General features: G+C 35.1%; 2 protein-coding genes across 2 annotated transcripts; both read right to left on the bottom strand.

Annotated features, from left to right (window-relative positions):
* Positions 1 to 20: 20 nt before the first annotated feature.
* Positions 21 to 4,983, bottom strand: Pif1 (Pif1 DNA helicase). Its single transcript, XM_089632853.1, has 4 exons — positions 4,936 to 4,983; positions 3,588 to 4,377; positions 3,350 to 3,510; positions 21 to 3,224 (listed from the first exon to the last, which is right to left on the bottom strand). The coding sequence occupies exons 2-4, from the start codon at positions 4,336 to 4,338 to the stop codon at positions 2,196 to 2,198; spliced, it is 1,941 nt and encodes a 646-aa protein (XP_089488979.1). The 5' UTR covers positions 4,339 to 4,377; positions 4,936 to 4,983; the 3' UTR covers positions 21 to 2,195.
* A 3,293-nt stretch (positions 4,984 to 8,276) lies between these two features.
* On the bottom strand, positions 8,277 to 14,934 carry Ada3 (transcriptional adaptor 3). Its single transcript, XM_089637988.1, has 2 exons — positions 14,810 to 14,934; positions 8,277 to 13,972 (listed from the first exon to the last, which is right to left on the bottom strand). Exon 2 carries the CDS (start codon positions 13,950 to 13,952, stop codon positions 12,540 to 12,542), a length of 1,413 nt encoding a protein of 470 aa, XP_089494114.1. The 5' UTR covers positions 13,953 to 13,972; positions 14,810 to 14,934; the 3' UTR covers positions 8,277 to 12,539.

Here is a 14,934-nt window from a genome sequence, read left to right as displayed (position 1 = left end):
TGATAAAGTAGGTGCCGAAATTATTTTTATAATAATTCTATATTTGAAATGTGAGTTTCTTTTGTTTTCGACAAATCTAAATCTGAATCACTAATGATTTAAAGTTTACTAAAGGTGAGTGGTTTATTTATGCTAATGGTGTTCATTTGAATGGTAAATTTGTGATTACTAAAATAAATAATTTTTTTGATTAATAGGCAATTTTTTTATTTTTTATATATTAACTCCACACAGGAGGCCCTGAAGAAAATAATTTCCCTCAGGGCCTATGTCATCTTTGGGGATGCTGTGTGGAGGGTGATCTTGATGCAAATTTTTTTTAAATACATATTGACTTCACAAATCCAACAATAATAAAGAATTCCAGTCAATTTTCAAAAAAAAAATTACTATGGATGTTCACCTTCTAACTTAAATACCATTATTTTTTTTTTACAATGTCGATTTTATAGTTAAAACAATTTTCAAAGTTTGCATTTTTCAATGCCTGCCAAAACGATCGAAATCTAACAGAGTGCACGTGACTACGTATATACCTCGTTTTGTCAGTTAACAGTAAGGTCAATTCCACTCCGGTTGGTGTGAAATTCTTTTTTTTTAAATATTTAACAAGATTTAGATAAAAAATATGAATTCTTTTGAAATAATTATTAAACCACAGTAGTACCTACCTGTGTGCAAGTATTCTCGCAAAATTGTCCGCATTCTTGCACGCGGCCCGCCAACCCGGGCTGACTGTTTAAGTGCTGTCGGACCACGCCGACCAATCACGGGGCGTTTCTCACGGTTTAGATCATTTTTAAAAGACGATTTATTCATTCTACAGGTGTAATAAAGTCATATAGATTCAGTGTTTGTTGATTTGATCTATATGAAAATATGTTTTTTAAGCCATAATATTTTTCACTCAAGTTCCTTATTACATATAATATTCTGTGATTTTTCGGCGGTCTGCGCTAGTAATATAATAATAAAACTAATTTTAGAACAATGTAATACGTATAATTATAGACTAATTATTAATTTTATTAAGAAAGTAAATAATATAATATTATATCATGTATCACCCAATATGTTCAGTCTATTTAATAAAATAATTGAGTCCTTTTGCGGAAAAAACAGCGTTTTGTGAGATATGGGATGATAAATATTTCATTTGACTGTAGTGACCATATACCCATTGAAAGTCAATTTTCAACTAATAGACAACATGTTTTATGTATTTTGATCAATTCAGTTTTGAGTAAAATACGCGTAAAAGAAACATAAACAATGCCATTTTTCCACATATCAATATTTTTTCATTTTACTAAAAAAAAATTCCATAAAATTTGAAAATTAAAAATTATAAACATGTTACAGTTACAATGTGTTAACAAATAACGCAATGCCGAAATAAAACTTTATCATCATAATGACAAATATACCTAGTGCCGATCGCACAAACCGTCAGTTTCAATTAAGTGTATTGAGAGCACGCTACCTGCCATCACTTTAGGCATTGTTCTGTAATCTGTGGTTGAGATTTTAAAATGATTTTGGCTGTGAACGTAGTTGGATGTAATTTGAAAGGATATGCACAATAAAGCGTTATTTCGGTAACGCCAATTCTCCACATAAGGGCTCAATTCTAAAGAGATAATACAATATAATATCAACTTCCATCTTGTAAATGCGCTGCAAACTGTAAGACTTAAAAAATAATTATTAACCTTAACCTAAAGTATTTAACTAAACCACATAAATCGTATAATAAAAGGTGGACTACTTCAATTCCTCTATATTTTTTTACACAGTCGAATAAATTATCATTCTTTCAATTTCTCGTCTTTAATGAAGACAATTACAATTTTAGTTCAGCATAAAGTTTGTAAGATTTGACTTACAATAGAATATTGTACAAAATTGAACCCCTACCCCTGCCCATAGTATTGCATAAAATATTGATTGCCATATATTCCAAAATTAGTTCAGTTGCACTGTAGGTCACAGCAGTCCCCATAGTGTCATTTTAACCTACTGCCGGGTGCGCAGTCAGACTGCACATCGCCCATTCATGTAACTCACAAATCCGATGGTAAGTTAAAATAAATATTCTAGATTATTTTCAGAACTCAGTCTATGTTACTTCATAACATCACTAACACCACCACCAGTATGAAATAAGATAATAGTGAAATTTAGCTTTAAATTAACTAGCATATATTGAGTATGGGTTTATTTGATAAAGCCTTTTTTGATTTGGCATTTAGCAAGTCTTTGATACCATTAGACTTACTTTTACTAATCAACATTCTTCCTAGGGGCACGATTTCCGATTGTTGGAGACGTCTCCTGAATTTCTGATAAAATTCTAGAACGGTGGGATTAGCCCAGACTTGTTTGGAATCGAAATCTAAAACCCTGAGGCACTGGAGACTCTTTGCTCGGCTCAAGGCTACGTACGCTTGTCCCGCTTCAAATATTTTGGACAAGGACATTTCAACGCAATCCAGGGTTAGTCCTTGCGACTTGTGGATGGAGAAAGCCCATGCCAAGTTGAGAGGGATTTGTCTCCGTGCGAGCATAGCTCCTCCAGATGTTTTTACAACCCAGCGTTCCGATTTAGCCGTGTACTCCTTCTGGTTTGTGAATCGTACAACAGGAAACCCTTCATCAAATCGGACAACAACTCCTCTGGCTCCATTTACGAGACCACCAGATACACTAATATTCTTCAAAAGCATCACTTGCGCCCCTTCTTTTAGTATCAAAGTCTTGGGGGCAACTGTCTGGGCATCTAATTGGCTGGAGGAGTAGGGGGAGCAGTCTTGAGCGTTGAACACCTTCTCTGGGCCTTGTAACTGTTTCAGCTTAGATTCATTTATCAACTTGGAATCATTAGTATGGGAACAGAGGCGCGTTGCTAAAATACCATTGCCTTCAATGTTTTGTTTGGCTGTCGCTAAAAGCTTTTCAGTGATCTCATCTGTGACTCTCCCAATCCTAATACTGTTTAAAATGGAGACAAATTGAGAGTCTTTCTGCCTGTGTACTGTTTGCAACTCAAACGACAGGTCAATGCACTTTTCCCACGCAGAAGATTGGAAACAAAATCTCTTCTGTTCTTTCTCTTGGGAACTTACAACTGGTGGAAGTTGGAGGAAATCTCCGCACAGAATCAGCTGAATACCACCAAATGGTTTATCATTTTTTCGTACATGCCTGGCAACTTGTTCAATTTTCTGTAAAAAAAATGTTTTAAATATACTATAACCGTTGGTTCAAATAATATTTGTATTTAATGTTAACTGTAAATGCATTGCTGGGAACAAAAGAAATTAACAATGTAAAATATCACAGTAATTACCTCAAAGTATTTTCCATCCACCATAGATATTTCGTCAATAATTAGATGTTTACATTTTCTCCATTTTTGCGCTGAAGCCGACCGGGAAGCGAGTTGATAACATCTTTCTAGTGGCGCATCTCCCCCTCCAATATCGGCAAAGTTGTGCAAAGTAGTCCCACCTTCAAAATATTCATTATTATAACACACATACATAATTTTCATTTACACATAGCTGCGCCTTTGAAATTCTACATACCAACATGACATGCTGCAACTCCTGTAGAAGCTGTCGAGACTGTGACATCGGGAGGTAAAGCGGTGATGATTTTCCGAAGGAGGAAGCTTTTGCCAGTTCCTGCAGAGCCGGTAAAGAATATATTCTTCCCACCCAAACAAGCCTCCAGAACTTTCTTCTGCTCGTCATTTAAAACAGCCTCAGCTGAAAGGGGTGATGGAGAGTATAGTTTTTTGGCGGCTGGTACTTTGGAATCTTCTGTCAATTTTCTTTTCTTCGTGGGAGGTGACGGAGTCGTCGCTGTTGCTTTTGAAATCTTGTTCTTGGCATTTTGAATATCGGCAATGGTGACAGGACTTATGTCTTCGGTTGACTTCGGTTTACTTGAAAGCAATTGGGCTCTTATATTACCGACTTTATTCGGTGTTGTTGTAGTTGCTTTGTCACCTGTCATTTTTATGAACAATGTTCGTAAAAATCCAACCAAATTCGATGGCGGCGCATTCGATAAAAATACGGAGCAGTTAACTTCTTGAAATTTTATGCTAGATTTGCCTTCTGCCATAAACTTTTTGTGTACACTTATTCCTTTCAATTGAAGTTTTATAGTTGCCGATTTTTCATGGGCTATTTCCAAAAACATTTCGCGGAACTCGTTTCTTATTAACCTTAATGTAGCTAATTTATGAGCTACTTTTCTAATAATGGAGCCTTGAGACGATAGCCACTCAACGGTCACCGCACACGCGAGAGAAGTATCGGCGCCTTCCATATTTAATATCGAAAGCTTCGATCCCAATTACAAGTCAAACTATTCAAAATTTCAAAAGTATAACGAATCTCAGTACAACGAACCCAGATGACAATTACCACCATAGAAAAGATTGATTTTTTGCTTTATCTTTATGCACTTCTATGTTACTTGAAACGAGAGACTAGAAGCTCGGTAAAGAAAGAAAAATATATAACCCATTTTAGGTTTTGATAAAAATAAATAAATTTCGGTTTACAAACTACAAATGAGTGTATATTGTAAGAACCTTGTGTTTCCCTCCCAAAATAATAATATTAAACTACCCAATTTTGGTTGATGAGTTGCCTAAAAAATTTGTCCTTATCATTTAATTTGGGAATTAGGTTTGGTTAGTACTCACCTGTCATACCTTTTTCCTTCCCAGAACTTCTTACTTTTCAAAAGGCTCCCCACACAGCATCCCCAAAGATGACATAGGCCCTGTGGAAAATAATTATCCTTGGGGCATTTTGTGTGGGATTAATGTAAAAAAAAATAATATTGAACGGTGTGGTAGATGGTTTCGAACAGTAACTCGCTTTGAATTGCTTTGAATCTACTATAACACATACATACATTATGCATAGAGCCGGTCGCGGTCGTGATTGGTTTATTTATGGCGTGCACTGTGCAGAAGCGACTGAAGCAGTCCGCTCAAGTCATAAATCAACTATCTGCGCCGAGGCGCAGATAATAACTTAACACCTAAAACAGCACCCTTGAGATTTTCACTAGCGCCAAGGACGTGGCTAATATGTATATACACATAGGGCCGGTCGTATGTACTGTGCAGTACATACGACCAAGGCGCTTATAATAACTTAACAGCACCCTTGAGGTTTTCACTACCGCCAGGGACGTCCCCACATTAGCGTAGGTATAGCAATCATTTGGGGGGGGGTGATTCTACCCAGGGGGAGATAGAACGGAAGAAGGGGAGGGTGGTAACCACTTGGCACTGCCCAGCACTGCCCAAGTTTCTTAGAAAATATTCTAGGAACCTTGGCCACAGCCTATCTTTCAAATCAATTATTAATTTTGTTTTTATATTTCTTGTGCATAGAAGCACCACTGTACAGAATAATCAACCTAAGATAATATATTTCCTCCAAGTCCAAGATATCAATATTGACACGGACATATATTTTTGGATGTGTGAGTAGTCATGAGCGCTAGTAATTTGGGTTCATGGTAAATCTGATGTAATATTTTATTAGTATTTGTATTTTCACATATATGATTATTTTTGTAGCTATTTCACATTTTTAATTATTATGTAATTCGTAGGGTAATTACCACAACATAACTCCGAAATGAAATCAACGTTTTTGAGTTAGACACAATCCCATAACATTTCCTCACCTATGTATTATTTGGAATACGGAGACAGGCACTGGTGGGAAGTTTAGATAATAATTCAGATAGGAGGTTTGAAAATTGCTTGTTGATAGAATTATGTACATTCAGAGAAGTTGTGATCAATAGTAAACTTTGCACAGGGACCTATGCAGGCGCGATTGGAGCAGTCCGCTCCGGGCGCCGAATTATGAAGGCGCCAAGAATACCTAACACCTAACAGTCCTAACACAATATTTGACATTATACTTGACATTATTTTTCACAAAAACGGCGCTACACAAAAATACTAATCATTCGATTATTATTGATTATAGTGATCTAATTGTTTTGACGAGGGGCGTCTAAATTTTACTCGCGCCCAGCACCGCTGACTAAAAGTCCAAGCGATGACCGTAAAAATCCCATCCCATAGGCCACATGAACCAAATTAGTACTGGGCTTTAACCCCAAATAAGGTTAGTTAAAAAAACGCATTCATCCAGATTTCGGCCCGGGAGGAGTCCTGGAAAGCGACGACTTCCGGTGTCATTTTTGGGATGAAAATATCCGATGTGCCACATTACAAAAACTTTTGATTGCAAATTTGAAAAAAAAGTTGATTGCAAATTTGTTATGAAAAAAAAAATCATTCGGCCAACTTTTGTGTGGGGAGAAGTACCGAACAAATGACATTGTAGGTAGGCGGCAAAATATCTCATCGGCCACGCAAATGAAATCGATGTCAGAATTTAGATAAAAATTCCCTGTTTACGAATATGTCGTTCGGCCGAGGAGAACCTTGTGGTCTACGCGATTATTCGAGCGAAAAATACCTTTCTTCTAGCGACATTTTTAAATTACCTGCAGAATAATAATATGAAATTAGCATCTCATTACTGTAATATTAGAAATTATTAAATGTAGATGTATTTATACATCAATACAAGTACTACGTGGATATGAAAAGCAAATAAATCTATTAAAAAATCATTTTTAAAGGCCTAGGTACCTTCTTACGTCAATTAATTCTTTGCGGGTAATTTAAAAATGTCGCAAGAAAGGTATTTTTCGCTCGAATAATCGCGTAGACCACAAGGTTCTCCTCAGCCGAACGACATATTCGTAAACAGGGAATTTTTATCTAAATTCTGACATCGATTTCATTTGCGTGGCCGATGAGATATTTTGCCGCATCTGGAGGATACCTACAATGTCATTTGTTCGGTACTTCTCCCCACACAAAAGTTGGCCGAATGATTTTTTTTTTCATAACAAATTTGCAATCAACTTTTGCCGTTAGTTTTGGTAATGTGGCACGTCGGATATTTTCATCCCAAAAATGACACCGGAAGTCGTCGCTTTCCAGGACTCCTCCCAGGCCGAAATCTGGATGAATGCGTTTTTTTAACTAATCTTATTTGGGGTTGAAGCCCAGTACTAATACGGTTCATGTGGCCTATGGGATGGGATTTTTACAGTCATCGCTTGGACTATAAGGGCCAGCCCTGAGTATTGGACTGAATCATCGGTACAATCTTTTATTTTTATGCCTTTCTCGAAAGAATTGAGTTTTTAAATGAACAAAACTATTTATTCCTAGTCATATTGCATATGTACGGGCGCAAACAAATAATTTGTCTTAATATTATAAAGTAATACCTTGCAAAAAGCGTTTTTAATAAAATAAATTAATTAAAGCCATCTAAGAACACGTAGAATATAACGAGCTTCGCATTTAAGGCAATGCACTACGTCGTGTAATATTTTAAATTGAGCCGCTATCAATAACAACCCGAAATATTTATTTATTACACGCCCTAGTGGGCTTTTCTTTAAAAAAAAATACAAGCATTTTGCATCAGAATGTCAGTTTTGATTTATGCAAGAAAAAAACATGGCCAAAAAGTGCCTTTTATTTTATTTTGTGGATGTTCAGGCATAAATATTTAATTTTTTTCGATCATTTTATAAATAACTTAATTTGTCACATTATACAGTAAAATCATAACCGAGAATGGGTTCGTAAGTAGGAGATTTTGAACTTTAAAGCAGTTTTCATAGGCCTTATACATTATTTTTTTCTGGGCCTAAAAAAAGACTTATCTAAAAAATACTCGATTATTTCAAAGGCCAAGATGTATTCTACTCGCAGTATTTAATTAAAGCATCTGAAACATTTTTAGGCGACCAAATTTTCAAACCAAAAGCACATGATTTTGCATTACTACGTATGGCATCGCCCACGAAACACCCTCAAAACTGTCAATTTGTTAGTGACTTTTCACTTCACAGCGACGATATATTGTATTCACTTATAGTGGAAGTGCAGATGTAAAGCCAGGGCTTACCAGTGCCTGCAACATCCTAACACAGCCCCTTACTAAAAAGCACGTTTTAAACTTTACACAACTGATAAACAACCATTTACCATACACGGTTGTTAAGGCCAATGGTATATAACTACTATATGTAACATGCTTTGGGGCAGTATAATGCTGCGTATATACACGAGAAAAAAGAAAGAGCCGAGCTACGAATTACGGGAAAGGTACGAACACCAGTAAAAATTAAACAAAATGTACCAGCATAAAATTATATATTCAGTGATAAAAATACAATATTTTACATATTGGTATACAATATTAACATAGAATAGAGGTAATTCCCGCCACGGAATATAATAATTTTACATTCATAATATAATACCTAAACCGTCCATGTTTACTTGAACATCACAATATGTATTACGATTTAAGTGTGGACATTAATGAAAAAGAATCTGCAAGATTCCTACATGCTTATCGCAACTATTCAACAACATCTAATAAGTTAACATAAGTCGAAGAATGAAAAGGAAAAATATTTTATCCGCCAATTGGCTAAAAAGTGTACCCATGTTAGACAAAAGTTTCACTACTAAATTGAATTAAATATTTCACAATTTAAATAACCAATAGCTTTTCTAAGGAATGACATTTATATTAGATTCCACATTTTTAAAGTCCTATAACAAGTATTATAATATCTATCCAACTAAAATCTATTTTAACCAACAAATAGTTGGATAGGCTTCTTTTTCCAGTCATTGGTCATCAAGTCTTTCCGCTTCTTCCTTACACCATCTTCAATATATAAGTTATTCCACCACAGAACAATGAATAGACCTAGAATGGTTATCACGAATTGTGTTATGGTACGTATACATTTGTGAACCGAGCCACGAATTACAGAAAAGGAACGAAGCATAAGCAAGCGGTTTTTCGCGGTATTTGCAGTCGTTTCGTTCCTTTCCTATAAGATGAAGTTCAGTTCGGCTCGCGTATGTACACGTAGCATTAAGGGGAATGGTTGCACGGTCTTTTTCATACAAAATTTAAATTTGGATTTGAGGCCAAAATACCCAGTGAAACTGAATAATATTTTTTTTAAATCAAATTTAGCCAAAAACTAGTACGGATATGTGCTACTTTATTTATTTGTGTTTCAAATTATAAAATATGGACAGATAAAGAAATCGATTTTTAACAATTTTAGAGGCAAGTTTGGCAATTATTAGTGATTACCATTAAGTAATCACTAAAAAAAAAAATCTTGTTTTTTAGTATGCATATACAGGGTGTATCGGCACGTACCCGACAAACTTTAACCAGCTATTCCTTAGCACATTTGGAGTAAAAAATGTTATGGGCACTTGCTGTCCGGTAACATTTTTTTTTAATAAAAAAATTATTATTCATATTTTCACCACATGTCACCAATGTTTTATCCTTTGTCAATGTTTGAAAACCCGTCTGGCAATATTTTGTTCGAGTTTCGTTGAATAATGTACGTACGTACCTACGTTGGTGCGCTTTTACAATCACAACGAAATGGCACGGCACCATTCGTCTCATTTTTAACTATTATTATTTAGTGTGTACGAAAGAGCGAGGACACTTTTTGACATACTTGCTAATAACAGCTGTTGAACACGAGAAACAATGCAAATGACAGTGACGGAGTGTGGATTTTTTATTTATTTTTTATTTTTAATGGAAAAAAAATGTTACCGGACAGCAAAGCGCCCATAACATTTTTTACTCCAAATGTGCTGAGGAATAGCTGGTTAAAGTTTGTCGGGTACTTGCCGATACACCCTGTATAATGAAATATTAAATATGTAAAAAAACTATTTTTATGGGTTTATTTTACAAATGACCAATTTATGCTGGAACACAAATTAGTCGCACATAAATTTTAAATTCAGACATAAAAACGCCTTTTTTTTCAATATTTTAATTTATATTTTTGCGTTTAAATAGTAGGTTGGATAAGATTATTTTTTTAAATAATAACCAATAATTCACAAAAAAATTTCAAAGTTGACACTAAAATAGTTAAAAATTGAATTATTTAATAGCCTATATTTTCTAATTTAAAACACAAACAAATAAAGCAGCAACAAACATATAAATTTATAAAAAAATATTATTTAGTTTCGTCAAGTATTTTAGCCTCAAATTCAAATTTTGTATGATGAAGGCCGCTTAGCTGTCCCTCTTAAGGGTAAACGGAACTACGTTACAATCTACGCATTTATAGATGGCGCTAATTTTAGGAAAAAAATGCTTTGCAAGTTGTACTTTAAAATATTAAACTGAATTGTTTGTTTGCACTTGTATGTAAGGAATATGAAAATATAGTTTTTATTTGGACAAAACGATTTATTCACATTCCATAAATGTATGCCAAACAAAACATCTTAATATTTTAAAGCATAACTTGCAAAGTGATTGTTCCTAAAATAATTAAATTAGCGCCAATTAAATAGCGTAGATTATAACATTTGTTCCGTTTAACCTTAATGTTAAACACACTGATCGTTATAATCTATGTGTTCATAGATGGCGTTAATAACTTATTTTATTAAAATACGCTTTTTGCTAGGTATTGGTTTACAATATTAAGACAAATTATTTGTTTGCACTCGTACATACGCAATATGAATAAATAGTTTTGTTCGTATAAAAACTCAATTCTTTCGAGAAAGGCATACAAATACAACATTGAGGTGATTTTTCACAAAAACGGCGCTCTACAAATTATCCAATTATTATTATTGTACCGATGATTCAATCCAATATTGTATTTGTGAGCCTATCTTGAAAGAATTGATTTTTTTATGGACAAAACTATTTGTTCATATTCTTATTCGGTATGTACGGGAGCAATCATATAATTTGTCTTAATATTGTAAAACAATACCTTGCAGAAAGTGTATTTTAATAAAATAAATCAACTAACGCCATCTGTGAAAACAGATTATAACGAGCGTGTGTTGAACCTTAATTAAATAGCCCCCTTTTGGAATAATTGTATAACAAATTAAGTGCTCCTCATGTATTATTTTCTTTCTATGCCTTGGTTGGAGTATTCCTTCAACATCGTTCCTTACAAGTACCGAATTAAAAATTAGTAGAGTGCCAAAACCTTTGAATTTGTTTTGTAATTATTCTCGAGACATTGCAATAATAATAGCGTGCTCACTAGTATTTTAACAAGTAGGTGATTATTTCATGAATGTAAAAACTATCAGTTATTACGAAATATAAAACCATCAGTTTTACAGTCAAATTACAATGACATAAGAAGCTTTATAATAATAATCATACCAATTTGGCCCTACATCATAATATTACAAAGGAGTTTGTACATATTTTATTTGATTATGTTGTGTATGTTTCAGTATACAAATAGCTTTATAAAAATGCCCAAGTTATCAAAGAATAGTGAAGATTATTTAAAGAAATTTAATTTAAAAAATAAGAACTAAGATTCTGCAGACTCGGATCTAGTCATTTGTAAACTCTTAAGGTGTCAGTTCGCGTCATAATGGAGAAGGAGACGCGCGACACCACTTGTCCGGAACATAGACCATCTTGCTGTCTCCTGCCTTGCGTCGCGGTCTCCTGTCTTGCTTACAAACTGAACACATACATTCTCCCGTCTCGGTCTCGCTCGCGAACTGTACACATACATTCAGCCTAAATTCAAGTAGCGGTCTTGATCTTCTCTCTGCCTACACTGTTTTGGTCTCCGGTCTCTGTTGTGACACGAACCGCCACCTTTACAGAGGATTTTGCTTCAATAATATGTTATAATACAACCATACAATATTAAATTATACAACAAAGATCATCTAAAACACTAACCGCTTCATTACTGAAATTACCAATTCCCGCCACTTTGTACACTTACCTATCCATTCGAAGAATGTAGGTATAATATTGTTTTACATAAAAAATTATTATTTAGTAATTTAACAGAAGTGCTTCTATTTCAAAAACATGCAAATATTTGATGACAAATCAATTCAATATTCCAACGAAACCAAACAATTTCTCAATAATGCAAAATCTAGTATTTCAATGGAATTGCTGGATTTTCAAAATGTCGGTAATACTTCAAATTTTTCCCATTAATTTCTTACAATTTAATGGAACCCGAGAAAAAAAAGGTTTTACAAATAATGCAAAGTAAGCAAATCACAAGGCATGCTGTGTCACCAATGTTGGTGACTAGCTTTGTGAAAGTATCATTACTTCCTAGAATCTCAAGTTTTGCTTATAAAATGGCAAATAATAATATAATTGTATATTAAGTGCATTACAAACAATCAAGAATGATTCGTTAATATTAGATTTAAAACAATCTCACTGATACTCTTAATTTAATTGCATTCGTCGCTACAAAACTGATTGAACTGTTAAGGACAATAATAACGCTTGTAGAATGGAACGCACTTATAACGTCTCGAATTAGAGAGAAAATGGAGTTTTTGAATTCCACTAGTAGCGTATAAATTAGCCTGAATTTGGTCCGTTGATGGGCAAGGCATTGATTTCATTATTTAATCTAATTTGTTCATTCACCACCTTCCAGGCATCATCTTTCTCTTTTTTAGATAAAGGACGTTTCTTTTGCTTAGCAGATTGAATCTTTTTGTAAGCTTCTAAACACTCCGCATCTACTTGGTCCAGCTGCTTCTTCAGGTTGATTCTCAGCATCTCCTGTTTACATAATTGAATGAGATTACGCAGGTTATGAGAATTCTCTTTGCGCACAACGGCCAACTCGGCCTGGCATTTCTTTATTTCAGTCAATATCTCGTCATCGGCAGGGTTGGTCAGCGGGGGCAAGTCCTCGGGATCCAGTATGCCTTGCTCTATCAACTCTTTGCGCAAACATCTTTCCAAGCTGAGGGAGTTGCGAATGGCGTTGGAACTTTTATTTGAACTGTTTTGTTTGACTTTGGTGTCTGGAACTTCGAAAGGAACAGGATTATCATCCATCAAAGCCGAAACAAGCCTCTGGGTAAGGGGGCCCGTGATCATACTGTCCATGGACTTCTCTGCTTTCTTACGCATAGAGGAAGCTTCCGATGAAATACCGCTACTTTTGTATTTGTAGGGGTTAGAAGCGAGCTGTTCATCGGAGATATGTTCATCGGCCCACACTTCAGAGTAGTGCTTGCCCAGCGGAGGGATGGGGGGTGGGGAGATATTACTGCTGGTGGCCAAGAGAGACTCTAGAAACTTGATGTCATCTAGAGTGATGGCCCCGCAGTAAGGCTCTACCGAAGTCCAGAATTTATACGGAGTATTATTTTTAGGTAAGGATGCAAATGAAGGCATTTCTAGTTTCACTGTATTATCCGATACTAAAATATTATCATGAGAAAAGGAACCCTGGGATGTGACCGGATTAATGACAGGGGTGAAACTTTTAAATTTGGCTATTTTAGGCTGAGTAGTGGGGGTTTTAACATATTCCTTAGGTTTCAGAGGTTTCTCATCCTGGTATTTTCTTTTGCCGGGGTACTGTAATTGTTTGCCCGCTGCCTTGCCTTTTTTCTCGCGTTTGGATTCATTAACATCGATACTATCTATTTCGGTTTGGAGCATGCGTGTCCTCAGAGCCGCGGTGCACAGTAAGTTCTCCAGTTCAGCCTGCAGCGGGTCCAGCTCGTCCATACCTATTCCCTCCTCCACCGAGCGGGTTGCCACGGCGATGTAGCGCGCCAGAATGCTCTGGTTGTCTTGAAGCCTGATATAAGGAATGACTGGCGACTCCTTCACTTTGGGTTGCGGGATGGCTGGCTGTACTTTCACAGGCTTGGTGTAAGCCGACAATCCCGGACTGGAAGGTTTGCCTCCGTCATGTCCTTTGCTGATTACCCTTCCTTTGCTGCTTTGACTTATCCGCTTTCCCATCATTTTGATACTTTAACTTATACCTGAAACAATAATGAATACATTATTGGTCGACAATTTGAAAATTAATTGTTAGTGAAAAGTTAGAAAAGGTTATTAATTTTTTTTAATTAGGTATTATTAGAAAATATTCTCAAATTCACGATTTAAAACAGTTGTTTCAGGTAGGACTGATTCTTCGAAACCACTAACGTACTTACCTTTATACGATTTTTAATATCTATGTATGTCCTAACATAAAGTTTTCATAAATAAATACATTTGTAGTGCACCCCATACAAGTGGGACCGGGTACTGCGGGCCGTCTCATCGCATCAAAACAACTTTTGCTGAGAGCACTCCACAATCATAGCATATATATTTTTTTATTATTATTTTGAGACAGCTGCTTATGACAAAGAGTGAAACATGCAAGCGCCGTAATTATACTAACATTCTGTCACGAGGAACATTTTTAATAATAAATTTAGAAGTGGTTAAATCCAACGTTGTTTACATAAATAAATTGCTTCACCAGACCTGTCAACGAAATACTATGTTAGTTGATTTTGAAAGTGTGAAATCAGACGTGCACTATAATTTATTAAAAACACTAACTAATAATATAAATATAGCTTCAGAAATAAAAGCATACCCTGGGGGGAACTACAGTGTATTCAAAAAGGTGTACAAAATATTGACAATAATAGTAAACAGTGGTAACATAAATAAATCCAAGCGCGCGAAACCAGCGAAACTCGCACTAACTACTATCCTAATACCTCAGAGCCAAAATGTCTTAAATCTAAAACAATGGTTTTGAAAATTGTTGATTATTTGACAATGTTTTGTTCTAAAATTGAAGAAACATTAAAATTTACCTCAGTTAACTAGTAGATACTCATCAAAAGTTCGCCTAATAAATAATAATCGCGACAAATTTTTCGTGTTGACGTATCAAAGATTCCTGTCGGCCATTATGTTTTTACAATGCACAAGTACATAT

Source organism: Hesperophylax consimilis, chromosome 1 (genome assembly GCF_061612785.1).
Source record: "Hesperophylax consimilis isolate HC1 chromosome 1, BYU_Hcon_1.0, whole genome shotgun sequence".
Taxonomy (NCBI): Eukaryota; Metazoa; Arthropoda; class Insecta; order Trichoptera; family Limnephilidae; genus Hesperophylax; species Hesperophylax consimilis.
Note: the sequence above shows the minus strand (reverse complement) of the source record. Positions and strands in the feature narration are given on the sequence as shown.